At 37.5% G+C, this 17244-nt stretch overlaps 1 protein-coding gene across 2 annotated transcripts in view; it reads left to right on the top strand.

The window, feature by feature from the left end:
- Window positions 1-17244, top strand: part of FGD6 (FYVE, RhoGEF and PH domain containing 6) — a 107470-nt gene that overhangs the window by 67093 nt on the left and 23133 nt on the right. For both annotated transcript variants that reach the window (XM_072773123.1, XM_072773122.1), the window contains exons 8-9: window positions 357-444; window positions 15815-15865. In XM_072773123.1, the coding sequence (XP_072629224.1) occupies window positions 357-444; window positions 15815-15865 (139 nt within the window). The remainder of the gene's footprint in view (window positions 1-356; window positions 445-15814; window positions 15866-17244) is intronic.

The following is a 17244-nucleotide window of genomic DNA, read 5'->3' as shown; positions in this document are numbered from 1 at the left end:
CTTGTGAATACATTGGCAGATACTTTCCTAAGTGGCAGCTGCTGGGTATGATGGGCTCTAATTGACCTAGAGCACAGGCTGCAGCCACCCTTGTCTGTGAGAGGGTTGTGAACAAATTTTTCCAGTGAGCCCATGACTTTAGAGACCTACCTGTGGGAGAGGGTGGGCTAAGTGGTGAGTTGGCTGTGGTTTCACTCTCAACGTAAAAGCTGTGCCTTAAATAAAGAGAGCTTCTCCATGAGTCTCCTTCCAGAGTTGTTGGCTTTCTAAAGTTTGGCTTCCTGGACACTTGAATCTGGATCTTTTGCTTCTTAAAGTGAAGGCTTGTGTTTATTTTGGATACCATTTCGTTTCAGATGAGCCCACGCTGTGCTAATCTGGCCCTCAAGCACTACCTGCTAAAGCCAGTTCAGAGGATCCCCCAGTACCGGCTGCTGCTGACAGGTGGGCTTTGGCGGTTTCCCAACCAACCAGTGCTGCTTTTATGAAACTCTCCCTCTTCTAAGAACAGGTTTCTTTCTAACACTCCAGTAACCCCTTTACCTGATTTATAGATTTATTGATTATAACCTCACATAATATATCGCCGGAACTGAACTTCTCTTGTTCTTTGATCATCCCCGTGTGCATTCTCTGCTCTGGGCATTCACACATTGTACATCATACCATCCCAACCCCACATCCCTGCACTGTTTTACCTGATTAATATTATTAATCCCAAGAATGTCCTTTCCCAACCACTCAAGAATGAGTTTAAGGGAGTCACTCCTACATATCTGTATAGCAACTACTCTTGCCCTCACTTACCTAAGAAGGTATAAGGGCTTTGGTCATAGTAAGTTCTAAATTAATATCAGCTGCTATTAATAGTAGTAGTACCCTTAACATCATCATTATTATTATGTTGTTATCATGTTCATTGCCTGTATCTTCTACTAGACTGTAAACTTCAAGATTACAACATTGCAGGATACTATAATAGTGAAAAAAACAAAAAGAAGAAGGGCGGAGCCTATGATTTGAGTGAAGGCACATACTGCTCTCAGGGCTTTATATTCATTGGCTGTCCCAAGTCTTCACGATAGGTGTGCATATATCAGAATATTATTTACATAGATGTAATCACAGGCCTATAAAGATAAGTAGTTTGTCATCACAGAAAAGCTGGTACAGTCTCACACCAAGTCTAATATCTGATACATGCTACTAGGCCTTCTGGAGTATTTGCTGAAATACAGTGGATATACAGCGAATTAATATACCTATGTCACGTACATTAAGAATTGTGTCAAAATGGGTAAGAATATCAAAATGCCACCACAACTAGGGGCACCTGGGTGGCTCTGTGGTTGAGCATCTACCTTCAGCTCAGGTTGTGATCCCAGGATACTGAGATCGAGTCCTGCATTGAGCTCCCCACAAAGAGCCTACTTCTCCTTCTGCTTGTGTCTCTGCCTCTCTATGTCTCTCATGAAATTAAAAAAAAAAAAAAAGGCCACCACAACTGTAAATTCCATCTGCAGTAATTTTATGTGAATAGATTTTGAGGTACTTGGTTCCTATTGGTATTCTTAAAAAGTGGTGTGCATTCTTCTTTCCTTAATCCTTTCTCATAAGCCAAGAACTATGTTGGATAGAGTAGGCGAATCCTGGAAAACCAGGATTTCCTGATAGTCCTTTAGGCAAAGCCTTCCAGGGTTGCCTTTTAAAAGACAAAGTGCTGTTGAGGAATACCCCCTTCAGCATCAGGACCTGGCTACCCTAGGTGTTTCAAGTGTTTACTTTGAATTTCTAACTGTGAATCAGGCACTAGATTTTTTCTGGAATGACATAAGGCAAACCAAATAATTTGAGGATATCCTGTCCATTTGTACTTTCTTTACTTTTGGCAGAGATTTAGAATACACAGAACAAAAGGAAGTACAGATGCATGTGTTGTGTTTTTGCTAGATAAGTTCAATGCTGTATCATAAATGAAGCTATCAAATGACTTAGGCTCTTTCTACAGCTGTGGAATGAAATACTGTTTTTAGTGGCAGAAGAACTACTGTGGTTTCAAATGAGAGAAGAATGGAACAGGACTCTCAAATTTTAATGTAAAAATTTCCCCCCACACACACACACACTATGACAGATCAAAGTAAAAAAAGCTACACATACATTTAGTTTAGGATTCATGTAGCATTTGGTTTTAACTAAGAAATGATGAAATAGCAAAAGCAATTTTTAAGAATTCTTTTTTAAGAGAACAGATTTTATTTTGTTTTATGCTAGCAGCATAATATAAGCTTGGGGTTGTTTTGGTTTTGAGCTGCCTCTTCTCTAATCTTAAAGCCTGCCATCCCTTCTTTAAGTTGGTAAGTCTCCATTATTTATTTATATATGGTAGACCCTCAGGAATCGTGGATTTGCTGAAGAGTAATAGTGATGAATGGATTGTTCAAGGTCACAAAATCAGGACTAAAGTTTAAGAAAGAACATAGACTTTGCAAAGAAACAACATAGACCTCATATTCTTCATCCTATGCCTTTTCATCCATTGATTCAAATTCTTCCTTTCCTCTAAGCCTGACCTTAAATCCCTCCTTGCTTTTGAGGCCATCTCTGATTAGTACAGTCCTCCCTGACCCTTAATATTAGTGTCCTGTGTCCTAGCAAATATGTACAGTATTCCTTCCTTACTCGTGGGGATATGTCCCAAGACCTCCAATAGATACCTGAAACCATGGATGGTACCACATGCTGTGCATAGTCTTGCTTTTCCTCTAGCTACGTACCTATTATAAAGCTTAACTTATAAATTAGTCACAGTAAGAGATTAATAACAATAATAAACAAAATAATTATAACCATATACTGTGACAAAAGTTAAGTGAATGTGCTCTCTCTTTCTCTCTCTCTCTAAATATCTTATTGTACTATAGTTATGCATGTGATGATATGAAGGGAGGTGAGTGACATTAGGCACTATGTATCCTTAGGCTGCCATTGACCTTCTATCACATGTAAGGAAAATCTACCTTTATTCTCAAAGCAGTTGGCTTTGTGTAACTAAAACCATAGAAAGTGAAACTGTGAATAAGGGGGCACTACTGTATTCAGTGCCTTGTGAATTTGCTAATATTTTTCAAATTTGAATAGTGGTTCCTTAATTTGATTATAAACTCCGTGAGGTCAAGGAGTGAGTATTTTACCAATAATTTAGTGCACTCCAACTTATCTAGGTCAGTTGGTTACCTTGGAAGCCATCCAGGAAATAAATTGGCTGTTTTTAAGCTTAGTTTAAAACATCCTGTTAACCAAAACATCTTTAGCCTAAAGGACAACATTGAGGTAGAGAATTTCAGAGGTGATGTCTTCTTCTAAAGGGAAGACCTGTTCAGAGAGGTTGAAATGTCCTTCCCAAGACTACACAAATGGTATTGATTAAAGTGTACATATGGTCATATAATCCTAAGGACCTACGGAGGTTGTGATACTACAGTTTGTTTTATATTTTATTTAAAATTCTGACTTTGCAGTACCCGTTTTCGTGATGTTCTGATTTCTCCCTACTTTGAAAGCTATATCTGTGGTTGCTATCAAAGTGCTCCTTGTGTATGTACTTAAATTTTCAGAAGTTGGATTTTAAGTCTTTAAGTTTGCATCTGTTCAAACGTCTTAGTTAACTGGGTCCTCATCTTTGGATAAACAAGCTCAGTGTTTTAATCCTGTGAACCACCTTGTGGGGTAAATACTTTTTTTTTTTTCATTTTTTCTTTTTTAACTTTTCATTTTAGAATTTGGAGTAATTTCAAGTGCACAGAATATATAGGAACAGAGAGGAACAATGAGACTATTTGGGACAACTTTTGACAACTTTGATTTATTAATAAGTTTCAGGCAGACAAGGAGAAAGATCCCTGCCTAACTCAGTGTAGATTTATTTGTGCCTACTTTGGCTTCTTAAGAGGGGAAGATTGAAAAATGTAGTGATGAAGTACAGATAAGGTAGGCTAGTTTCTTTTGGAATCCTTTTAGGGAAAGGTAAATGGAAATCCCCAGATACAGCAACCTGCCCCTACTAGTCGACAACCATCCTATTGTCTTGCAATATTTTCTTCCTGGACATAATTTGGCTTTCACCTGGATATTCTTCTTGGGCTTTGTCTTCATTCTTCACAGTAAAAACACTTCCAACTAAATTCCAGGGAGTATTTTTTTAAGCTCAACCCAAAATAGGATTAAAGAAAATGCTGTGTTGTATAATGAATGCTTAAGATTAGATTTTTTTTTTAAAAGGTAAAATAAAGTAAATGATTTCCTTAATTTAAGTAGAAAAACTTGTAAATTTTACCTTTATATTAGGCACTCAAGGCAAATGGATCTAGCCAGGTCTTGAAATCTGCATGGGGCCCACAACCTATTTCGAGTTAGGAGCATCAGAGTCTCGAGGCCACAGTGAGGAAGTGAAGGAAGGAAACAGGTGCCATTGTAGGAACAGCATTAATTTTTTATGTCTGCTTATTTTTATCTTCATCTCTTCAGTGTTGAGACCATCTTTATTACCCTAACCTTGGGTCTGGCCTAGATTCTGGCACATAACAGGGACTGTAAGGAGCTGAAAGGCTTAGGGAATTAAATGTTGTTCCTTTTCATAAGGTTGAGAATCCCCTGAATGTTTGATGGCTGAATGTTTGATAAATTGTTAAGAGTTAAAAATACTCTTCCAGTTATCCAAACACAAAATTGTGGGAAGGACTCTGAAATGCTTCCCTTTTCTCCTTTTTTCCTCTGTTGTAGTATCTGCCGATCAGTTTTCCTCTGCCTCTGCTTCCTGCTCTTTCCATTTCCCTTGTTATGTTCTAGACTAGGCCTTTCTAAACTCATGCCAAATTGTGGCAGTACCACCTCCAGGTAGCCTGGCACATTGTCACAATCTCTTTTCAGGAACACCAAAAAGAAAAACACACTCCTCCTGTGTCTCCCCTTTATTCACATGCCACCATCACACTCACAATACTGGCACCAGATGTGTGGTTTTGTCCTAAACCAGGCAGTTATCTTTGACACGAGCTAAGTGTCCTATACGTTGATTCAATTCTGACATTATCTACCTGGCAATAGTATCCAATTCTACAGAGTAAGGGCTCAGTCCCATAAGACTGCCCCTCTGCAAACTTCACATGCCATTCGCAAGTCCCAAGCTGTCACCTGTATTTCTGATCAACCAGCTATAAATCTGGGTTCCTGTGATCCCCTCCTTGGGTTTGATAATTTGCTAGAATGGCTCCTAGAGGTCAGAGTACCACTTATTTTCATTTGCTCATTTATCCCGAAAGGATAGGATGAAAGATACAGGTGAAAATCTAGATGGAAGAGAAGCATAGAGCAAGCTATGTGGAAAGGATCTTGGAGTTTCCATGCCGTCTCCAGGCACCACTCTCCCAGCACCTCCAAGTGCTCAGCGACTAGAAGCTCTAAACCCTGTACTTGGAGACTTTTATGGATGCTTCATCATGTGGTCATGATCCATTATTAACTCTTCTTTAGCCCTCTCTCCCTTTCCTGTAGGATGGAGAATGGAGACTAAAAGTTCCAAGTTTATAATCATGGCTTTATCTTTCTGGGAACCAGCCCTTATCTAGGAGCTATTCAGGAACCCACCCAGAGTCACCACATTAGAACAAAAGGCATACCTATCACCTAAAAAGTTCCAAGAGATTTAGGAGTTCTGTCAGAATTAGGGTCAAAGGCCAAACATTAGAACAAAAGATGCTCCCTAGTGCCCTTATCACTTAAAAAATTACAAGGGTTTTAGGAGCTCTGTGCTGGGAACTGGGAACAGAGGCATATGTATATATATGCAAACTGACTTATCCTATCGTAATGTAATATACTGGTCATTTGTCCAAACCCATAGAATGTACGACACTGAGAGTAAACTCTAATGTAAACTCTGGGGTTTGAGGGGGTTGTGATGTGTCAGTGTAGGTTCCATCCATTCTAACAAACCTAGCACTCTGGTGGGGGATATTGATAGTGAGTTAGGCTGTGCACATCTAGGGTAGGGGTTTATGGGAAATCTCTATGCCTTCCTGTCAGTTCTGCTATGAACATAAAATTGCTCTAAAAAAATAAAGTCTTAATTTAGGAAGGAAGAAAACCCTTATTATTTACAATATAAAGGCCATAGGTTATAACCCAGAATTTCCCAAACCTTGTTTTCCTTTGTTCTAGCTGTAGTAGTTTTCTTATTCTCTCCTGAAACCTGCCCTCAAGGCCAGCTTGTCTCTTTCATTAATCACTATTTATATGGGCTGACCTTGAGCTGGACACCTGTATAGACTGGCAAACACCAAGGTGGTCTTTGTACTGATGGAGTCTGTAGTCCTCTTGAGCCATGCCCAACCACTCAGCCTTCCACCAAGCTCTTCTTCTCCTCATGTGTTTGAGTATATTTGAGGATTTATTTTTCTTAAAGGCCACTTTTTTTCTTTGAAGGAATCTTTTGTGTGTGTTAAAAAAATACAAGCATTATAAAACAAAGTCTTTTATCTTCTGCCATCCAGAGATGATTATCATAGACTCTTTTAGATTTTTTTGTCTCTGTGTTATAGGCAGTAAAAATTTTTTCAACAACAAAAAAAAACCTTTATTTGTGGAAAGTTACTACACTGGTGTTGAAAAAAGTTGAATCAGTGAGGATCATGTCGAGAAAATAAAATGAAAAGCATAATTTAAAAATTCCTCTGAAATATCTTTTCCATTTCTATATTTAGGGGGAAAACAGTCCTTTGAACTTTGATTAAATTTGGATCAGGTAGTTTTCTTTGATCTTGTTCAAAATATTTATGTTGTAAGTGACTAACGACATATTATATTACTTTTCCGGTAATCTTTGCCTTTAGTCTGGGATGGCATTAACTCCCTCTAGGTTTTAGAAATCCAGGATTTCCCATGTCGGTAGAAAATGGGATATTAAAAACATCTGTTACAGTGTTCTGAAGCTATTAATTTGAGTTATGAACAGACTAATAAGCAGATTCAAGAAAAGGTCAGGATCATATTAATGCATGACTTTTAAAAAATCCGTACTGAGAAACAAAACTCTGCTTAACAACTATTTGTTTTATAACCCAGGACTAATTGTCTACATCAGAAGTCATTCTAACACTTTGTCTAGGGCAGAATTTGATGAAAGGTGGGGCTGTCCCGGGCACCGGCCAAGGAATTTCATTCCTAAAGAATCCAAAGACCCTGATGTAAGGCAATTCTATCCATGTGACACGGGAGGGTGATGATATTCAGAATTCCTGTTATTAGCTCAGCTCTCACTCTGTTGCAATTAATTTTTTTAAAAGATTTTATTTATTTATTTATTCATGAGAGACACACAGAGAGGCAGGCACATAGGCAGAGGGAGAAGCAGGCTCCCTTAGGGGAGCCCGATGTGGAACTTGATCCTGGGACTCCAGGATCATGGATCACGCCCTGAGCTGAAGGCAGATGCTCAAACCACTGAGCCACCCAGGCGTCCCTGTTGCATTTTATTTTTATTTATAGTTGTGGACAAGGTATTTTGAGAGATGATGCTTAATAAATTATATCCATGAAATAGTATTGTGGAAATAAACATTTAGTACTATGGAGAGACTTTAAGATATAGGCATATCTGCCTGTTCTATTAAATTATAGCTTTAAAATGTAATCTCAAAAAAAAAATTAAAATGTAATCTCAGTTTCTCTATAGAACAGAAGTTCTTAACCTTTTTTTGTGCCTGGATCCCTATGGCAATCTGATAAAGCCTATGGATCTCTTAGAATAATTTTTTTAAAGTTACAGAGTAAAATACATAAGACTAAGAGGAAACCAATTGACCTGAAATGCAGTTATTAAGATAATTTTAAAGTGTTACATGTTAATACATGTGCTGCTTTAGTAATGCATTAAGTAAGAAGATCTGGTGGCAGATCTATGAATTACTGTGATTTTGATGTAGTGGTGACAATAAACAATATTTTGAGATATCTACAACAGCTGTAATGTGATATAAAAAATGTATGACTTCTCTGGTGATAAAGTCGCTGGTATCATTGATGATACTGTGGTTTGTTGCCTACATTCATAATGGAAGGAAATTCTGTATTTCACTTAAAGGGTAGTGAAAATATTATTTGTTTCTTTGTGTGTTTTACCCATCCAAGGCTACAGATCCCCCAGAATAGTACCCATAGACATTACAACAAAGCCATTCTTTTTCCAATTCTTAGTGTATATTTAACTCAGATTCCCTGTAGATAGCCAAATGCCTCTATTGCTGGGACTTGCCTTGCTAAAGCAAGCTGTGTTGCTAAAGAGTTTTCCTCTTATGTATTTGTCAGAGTTATGGGCTTACGTCAGGAGCTGTTCCACTTGAAGAAAACTGAGATTCAGTCATACTTTGAATTCACTTTGGTGCTTATGTTTGCTTTATTTCACTCTTGGCCATTATTTGGGGAGTAAAATAAAATATACTTACTTCCCTAAACCTAAATTTGCTCTTTGTTCATAATCCGAGTGGTAAGGACCAAATATAGATAAGAACTGCTTTAAGTGGGGCTTGAGTGTGCCAACACCGTTTCAATACTTTTGAGATGCTCACTTGATAAACTGGCAGTCTTAACGGCCAGAAAATGTATCCACAACAGAAAGCAGTCTCAACCAATGGATATTTACTTTGTTGGGAGACTTCCTATGGTTTTGACTCCTCTGAGGGCATCCTGGATGTGCCTAGCTAGTCTGTCCCACTAAAAAAGGGATCAAGAGGAGATTCTGCTACACAGTTTTGTGTTAGGATGAGCCCAGAGTTGGGTTTGGTTCATGAGTCCTTTGGACATACTCCCTTAGGACCAGACTTACCAAAGTCTAGGGTAGTCCGCCTCCTATGGTTATGTGCTGTGTAAGGGCTTCAACTGACTGACGTCCAGCTTCAGCTTGCAGTTTGTTCACCATCATGTGTCCTGGTGAGGAGCTGCATCAGCCCAGGAAAGGTAGCCTTTTCTAGTTCACAGAAAGGCATTGCTTACTTTCCTAGCCATGAATCTGTGAGCCTGAGAGCCCAGAAAGGTCACATTTTCTAACTTAGACAAACACCATATGTACAAGAGGCAGTCCAGGACTGCAGAGACCAGAATTGAATTAATATTTGAGAGGCAGGAGAATGAGAGCAGAGGCCTGAGCATTTTTTAATTAATCTGATCCTTAAAGTATCAATTCTCAACGGCTTAGTTGAGATTAGAAGCAAGAAGTAGTAACCCTAAATGGACTATCATTTTAGTCCATCATAAATTCAGGAAACATTTGTTCAATATGTACTGGTCCTTATTCTAGATGCTGGGATATAAGGATTTAATTTAGGCTCCTTCTCCTCATGAAGCCTTCAGTTTAGAACTTATGCTAAAATGGTACTTGACGCCATACAATCATTAATGAAGTTTCTGACAAATTGCCAATGCTCCATCTTCTCATTAAGGTTAACTTGAAATTTTGGGATTTTATCAGTACACATCAAAATGATTTTGTATATAGGAAGAAATAGAGTACATCATTAAAGAATATTCTAGGAGGGAAACAGTACTCATTCTAAAACATCAGCAATTAAAAATACATAATGCCATTGCAAGAATAGGCTTACTGATTGAAAAATAATAATTATTATTCTGTTATTATAATAGAGAAGTAACTTAAAAACACCCTGTTTATAAGAATCTAACGTATGATAGTAGGAAGTGTAAGACAGTAGAAAAAAAGGATTGTTAATTGAATAACCTGTTAAAATTTGAAAAACTAAGATTCATATGTCAGTGAATACACTAAAAATCAAAATTAAACATAAACAGGCAGAACACAGAAGCTTTTTAGGGCAGGGAAAATACTCTGTACAATACTATCATGATGGATGCATGTCATTTTATATTTGTCCAAACCTACAGAATGTCCAACACCAAGAGTGGACCATGGACACTGGGGGGGATAATGATGTGTCAGTACAGGTTTATAAGTTGTAGTAAATCCTCTGATGGAGGATGTTGATAATAGGAGAGACTATGCATGATTGTGAGCAGGAAGTATATGGAAAATCACTGTTCCTTCCCCACAGTTTTATTGTAAATTTAAAACTGCTCTTTAAAAAAAAAAGCCTTACTTAAACTGAAAACTTAATGTAAAGCAGTAAAGTATAGTAAAAACAGGAAAAAATGAAATGTGTTATTTATTAAAACTCTTAAGGATAGAGAAAGGAGGAGACATGGTTTTCTAAGCCCAGAAAAATAAAGAAGTTCTTTTTTTTTTAAATAAAGAAGTTCATAAATAAATAAAAATTTAAAAATAAATAAATAAATGAATGAATGAATAAAAATAAATAAGTTCTAAAGGAAAATACTGATGCCTTTCTAGTATTCTAAATAATAAAAACATAAAGGCTTAAAATACAGTCAAAATTAAAAGATATAAATCAGAAAAATATGTTAGTAGCAAACATGAAAAAAATTGCTTTCTTGCTAAGAATAAGACTCCCATAGATATATGGACTAAACTTAGGAACAAAGAGTTCACTCAGAAAATGCATAATAAATACACAGTGGCATATCTAATATCTTCTGAATCATAAATATCAATTAAAACAAGTTTTCAGTTCCTCCTACCACATCAGCAATAAAAACCTACAATACACATAATTGAATCATTTTAGTGAAATTGATATTCTCATGTCATTTTAAATTAGTACATCCCTTTAGGGAAGGTTTCTCATGATATATTTATCAGTACTTAAAAAAACCCTTCATTCTCACTGATCAGGAAATAGTTTGAACTATGGAAAAAGACATATATATCAAGGGATCCTGATCGTTATTTATAATTAAAACGATTACACAGTTATTATTCAAGCCCATTAATTTTCATAAGAGAAACAGTACCCTTTGTCTGAGGGTACTGTTTGTAGTTATGCATGGGCATATCTATATGTGCCCATTCGGTATACAGCAGTATCATGGGCAAATTAGGGTATGTGGCCATCCTATTTATAGCAGCCAAAACAAGGTAACTTTAAAATGACCTAAAAGTCTAATAGAGTACCTAAGTACTGAATAATATATTCCTGTCATGGGATATTATTCTACTACTCTTACGGAAAAAAATATCTAAATGTAACTGAGTTATACAATCCTGTATGTTATTAAAATTTAAATTAAGTAAAAGCAAGCATTTTATAAAAACAGAAGGAAATACTTTTAAATAACAATAGTTATTTTAGAGAGATGGCATAGTTTCAGTTTTGGAGTTTTCTCCATTATTTAATTTACCAAATTTCCTATAATGCATTTTAGAATTTTTTTAAAAAAAATATGCTTCATAATATATTAGAATGATAATCATTACAGTTTTTCAATTTGGTCTGCCCTACTTATTTTATGTATGAGGATACTGATGCATAAATGCTACAGATCATGGCTAAGTCACATGCCTCAGCTAGAGGTAGCTGGACAATTGAAAATCTGTCTTCTCATTACCACTGAGGGCTTTTGACCACTTCACCAAGCTGCCTTGAAGATGGCAGCAGTAAATGTCTTTCAACTTAACATTTGACTCTTTTTTGTGGTATTTAACATAATCCGCACTTTGTTTCAGAAGTCAGACTAGTTCTTAGTTGCTTTGGCAAAGCAGCTTATTTTCAGATCCCATAATTCAGGATGTGTAGCTGATTTCATTAGATATGTAAAGAGGAAAGAAGAAATGTGGGTGATACAAAGCAAAACATGTCCTCCAATTCAAAACACTTGACTTTGGAACGTTACTGTCCAGTACTTTCATTTCCTCTGTGCTATGCCACAAACAGGTTTCTCAGCACACAGTCCAGGAATCCGACGGGGTGTCATTGAATTAAAATGTCCAAGAATTCCACAGATGACTCAGTTTTAGGAAGGTTAAGTGTACTTCTGAACAGTTTTCTGCTTTAAGTTGATTATTTTTTGATTAGGCAATCAGGGTGTTAAGGTTACTAGCAGCCTATATATAGATATATATCTATATATTTATATCTATATCTATCTATCTCTATATATAAAATATGGCTTAGACCTCTCACAAGATACCATATTTGTTGTGTCCTTATTCTTTCACTCTGGGCCTCGTATATGAGAACAAAATTAACTTGTATTATCTCTTGAGGTACATGGGGTGTTTGCTTAATTTTGTGCTTCTAATGGTGCTAATGGGGATAATTAACTTTTATTAATCAACGATGCCACCTGGTGGCCAGAAAGTACATTTTATGGTGCCCATGCACACTGCAATCAACTTTTTTTCTTTGGTACAAGTAACCTACGCGACATTTGAAGCATTTTTATTAGCAAAGTTTTTAAAAATGCATAGCTTGGTTTGGCAAAAGCAGGAAAGTCATGGAATACTATCAGTCTAACGTGGCACATTGAAATAACTACTCTACTCTGTTGTCATTGTTTCTAATGAAACTCAGGCAGGATACTCAGTTCTAAATGGTACAAGTAAGAATTCTCTATGACTCACACAAGCATGTCTGTCTGGTCTCTGTTCCTGGGTTTCACCTGGGTTATAACAGTCACTGGGGCAGCTAGTGGTTTCAGTGCTCCTCCCATCTGACTCAGAGGCTGATCGGTCACATTCTTCTCATTCTGCCGTTAAGGCACTGAGTGATTCTTAACTGAGGGTTCATGGTCTTGTCTTCTTTGAAATGGTAAAAGTTCTCAAAATGATGTACTGCAACAAGGTCCCCTGAAAATATAGATGCATGAATAGGATGGATTCACTGGAAAGTTGAATTTCTAAAATTCAATTTTAGAAAATTGGATTTTGAAAGTTGAAATTTAAATTGGCAAGGAAGGTAAACTTAAGGTCATTACTTCTGTGGTTAGAAGCATGATTTTGCAACATCTTAGTGGTGGGTTTTCTACTTAGCCCATTTGTGTATTTCTTTTTTTTTTTTAATTTTTATTTATTTATTCATGAGAGATACAGAGAGAGGCAAGGACACAGGCAGAGGGAGAAGCAGGCTCCATGCAAGGAGCCCGACGTGGGACTCGAACCCAGGAATCCGGGGTCACGCCCTAAGCCAAAGGCAGGGGTTCAACTGCTGAGCCACTCAGGCATCCCCATTTGTGTATTTCTACTCTTTTTCTGAAAGTTCAGGATGGCAGGCTGAGCTCAGGGGGGAAAAAAATGAAACTCAGAAGCGTATCAGGTTCAGCCCCGTGATTCTGAGGTCAGTATTTCCTAATATGGACATCTTCCAGTGAGCTCTCTTGGTTTAGAGAAATGTGTCCATTTGCTTGTGTATACTTCTCTATTAAAGAACAAAAGTTGAAGATAAAGTAGAAACTTCCATGAATCTTATACTTAGGTAAATCTACTTTCCTTTCCACACTCTTCACCTCACTAGAACCTTTAAGGAACATCACTTTCGATTCATGAGACAGCCTGGATATGGAAAAGATGTAAGAAGGAGAGCAGGTTTTTCTCCTCTCCTCTCCTCACTCTTATAGAAAAGTTAAATATTTGGACTTACCGAACATGGCTTATAAATCGAGTGCATTCTGGGTGGGGTCAGAGTAAGATTAAGTTAATTTTTCATCTCCAGGTGAGGCTAAGTCTAATGTATAATATATGTATTTTGTTAATTTTTGTGGTTTTCTTATCTATTTGACTGGTAGCAAACTCTCCAACTGGTGTGTTCAGATTACTTGAAGAGCTGAATAACTAAGTGATGGTCTCCGGTAAGATCGGACCTATGCTGTGGTGTGTGCAGAAGCTTACTGTTGTCACACACGGCATCTCACCAGAGCTTGTTGCCAGTGCTGGATATTTACAATGAGCATGTCTAGACTCATAGGTTCTTGGGTCACTGTCTCAAAGGTATACAGAGTTTCAGCAGTTGGGTGTGTTGTGTGTATGTCATCTATTGAGTTTAAAAAACTCACACTAACATCCAAGTCTCCCTTTGTGTCTTTGAGCATGACTTCATAAATCCATGGGATGAAATTATACTGTTCCATAACTATTGCTGAGTGGTGATTGATTCTGATAGAAATGCATTCAGTCTCTTCCTATGCCTTTCCTCTTTTTACTTTCTCAACTCCCACTGGCTTAGGATTCGTTTCAGCCTTTATTGCCCTTTACCTAAACATAATTCTGTCTAAAAAAATTATTTATATTTTTATATATGAAGCATTTCTTGTCCCCTGTATGCAAAGGCCCTGGCTAAGTGCTTCAAGGAATAGAAAGATGAATCCAACATGGGTCCTGCCTGCAAGGAGCTTTGAGTCTAATAAGAAAATGATAGAAGGCATAAAGTAACTACTGTGTAATGTATTATTCAAAGGGAGAGAATATTTCTTTCAAATGGAAAGTTTGGCAAGAGAAGAGGAATTTGAGATGAACCTTGAAAAATAGGATTACAATTTTTATATGCAGAGACAGAGAAAAGGATTCAGTAGAAGGGAACATTAGGGACAAAAAGTATAGAGCCAGGGACCACATGAATTGTTTAATGCATTACACAGAATCAGACTTTGGTAAGAACAAAGGGCCTGTGTTAAGTAGTAGCAAGAGAAAAAAAAAACAGAAGTCAATAGTGATCCTGTAGTAGGGGGAATTTAAATTCCAGGGAACAGAATTTGTTTTGGGGTGTGTATATGTGGTTTTTGTTTTTTAGGATTTTTCTTTTTTTTTCAGAATTTGTTTTGAGAGGTAATGGGAAACCATCCAACATTTCTCAACAGAGTATGAAGTACCTTGAGACCCCATGGCATTCCTTAGTGTTAAAGAGTTATAAAATATAACCTATTGGGGCAGCCTGGGTGGCTCAGTGGTTTAGTGCCTGCCTTCCGCCCAGGGTGTGATCCTGGAGTCCCGGGATCAAGTCCCATGTCAGGCTCCCTGCATGGAGCCTGCTTCTTCCTCTGCCTGTGTCTCTGCCTCTCTCTCTTTCTCTGTGTCTCTCATGAATAAATAAATAAAATCTTTAAAAAAATAAAAAAAATAACCTATTGCCTTAAATTTTTTCTGTATAATAAAAACTACTATATACCACATAGCTTATTTGAAGATCATCTTCATCTAGAACAGAGTTTCTCAATTGCAGATAATTCTTTTGGGTCAGATAATTCTTTGTTGTAGGGTTGTCCTGTGCATTTGTAGGATATTTAGCAGCACCCCTGGCCTGTAGCCACTAGATGCCAGTAGCACCCCCTTTTCCCCAGTTATGACTATCAGAAATGTCTCCAGATGTTTCCAGATGTCTCCTGGTGGGCAAATTTGCCCCATTTGAGAACCACTGCTCTAGACATATTTTTTATATTCCTCTGCTGTTCTCTGCATTGTTAAACTCTTAGAGTGACAAATCCCTTAGGCATTCAGTCTATCAATACTTAGAATTTTGTACTGGACATACATCTGATTTGAAATTAAGGCAATTCATGTGTATTAGACTAAAAGTGCTGAACTGGGCATCAGGAGACCTGGATTCTAGTCCTGGCTATGCCACAAAGAGATAGTGGCTTTGGTGAGACCCTGTGCTCAGTAACCTGATTCCTCTTGAAAATGACCAGTGTGACTGACCCCTGATGCTCTTTCTAGCTCTGAACCTGGGTCCTGATTTCAGATGCATCTCAGGGCTTTTATTCTCTCACATTTTTAGAAAGTTAGCACACATTGAACTAGCACATATATATTAACCAACCAGTATTGAATAAGAAAGATGAAGTGATTTTTCCTTAGTGTTTTATTTTACTAAATACTATAATCCTTTTCCTTTTCTAGATTACTTGAAAAATCTTCTAGAGGACTCTGGAGATTACAGAGACACTCAAGGTAAATAATTTTTATGGTATTATATATGTTGCAGAAGTTCTTATGTTGTAGCCGGTCACGGGACCCAGCATTATCTGGTGTGAGGAAGGTTCCTTCTATGCTCAGTCACTCTGTGCCAGTGGTAAATTCACCTTCTCTAGATGTCTGTTGCTTTGAAAAGCAGGGATTGAAGCAGTTGATCTGCACGATCATTTCCAGCTTTAAAATCATGAGTCCATGAAGTGATCGAACTATATAGATCAGGGATACAGTCTAAAATAGCATATTCTGGGACTCTTTGATGCTAGACAGTTGCTTTATTATCCTTTTAACCCTCACTCCTGGTAGCACTTAAAGGAAAACTTCCATTACAATGCAAGGGACTCATTGATATTCACAGGTTAATCCACTGTGTGTGTCTGTCTTTCTCACTCTCACACACATATACACACAGGGATTAATTCTCTTCAGAATAGTAGTGTTTCTATTTATCCCCAAAACACTTCTTTCAAATGCTATAGGTATATCCCTGGCTCCAATCTGAAGTACATGTCCACCTCATTAATTTCGTGAGTTTTCATCACAATTCTTGCACATCCTTTACACTTTTAGAGTACAAACTAAACAGGTTTGTAACTCATTTTGTAGAGATTCTTATTCAATCTCTAAATCATGTTACTTCTACTTCTGTAACATCTATTTACAAGTGTTTCATGTTTTTAAAATCATTATTATTATTATTATTATTGTTTTAGAGAGAGAGAGCATAGAGTGGGGGGAGGATCAGAGGGAGAGGGTCAAGCAGACTCTATGCTGAGCGTGGAGCCCAACTCAGGGCTTGATCCCACGACCCCAGGATCATGACCTAAGACAACCAAGAGTTAGAAGCTTAACCAACTGAGCCACCCAGGCACTCTATAAAAGCACCTGAAGAGTGTTTTGCTTTTAAAAGTGCTTTTTTTAGAGTGCTTGGGTGGCTTAGTCGATTGAGGCTCCAACTCTTGATTTTGGCTCAGGTCATGATATATGGGTCATGAGATGGAGCATGGGGCTCCCCATTCAGCAGGGAGTCTGCTGGAGTTTCTCCCTCACCCTCTGCCCCTGCACCTCCCCCGTGTGTGTGTGTGTGTGTGTGTGTGTGTGTGTACTTGCACTATCAAATAAATAAATACAATCTTAAATAGAATAAAGGTGTTTTTTTTTTTTTTTTAAAGGCAGAGTTTAGAGTAGAAGATGTAGTGTGCTTCTTAGGTGAACATGTAATCTAGTTGTAATACCCATCAGATAAAGAACAAAACACATAGCTTTAAAGTCAAGATGCACTGAGCAGTGCAGAATCATTTTGAAGGGGGGGTAGTGTGAAGATTGAAGAGGCAGGGCTTTGCTTAGAAAGAAGTGGG

This window comes from Canis lupus, chromosome 13, assembly GCF_048164855.1.
Source record: "Canis lupus baileyi chromosome 13, mCanLup2.hap1, whole genome shotgun sequence".
Classification (NCBI taxonomy): domain Eukaryota; kingdom Metazoa; phylum Chordata; class Mammalia; order Carnivora; family Canidae; genus Canis; species Canis lupus.
This window is presented reverse-complemented; position numbering and strand designations above follow the sequence as displayed.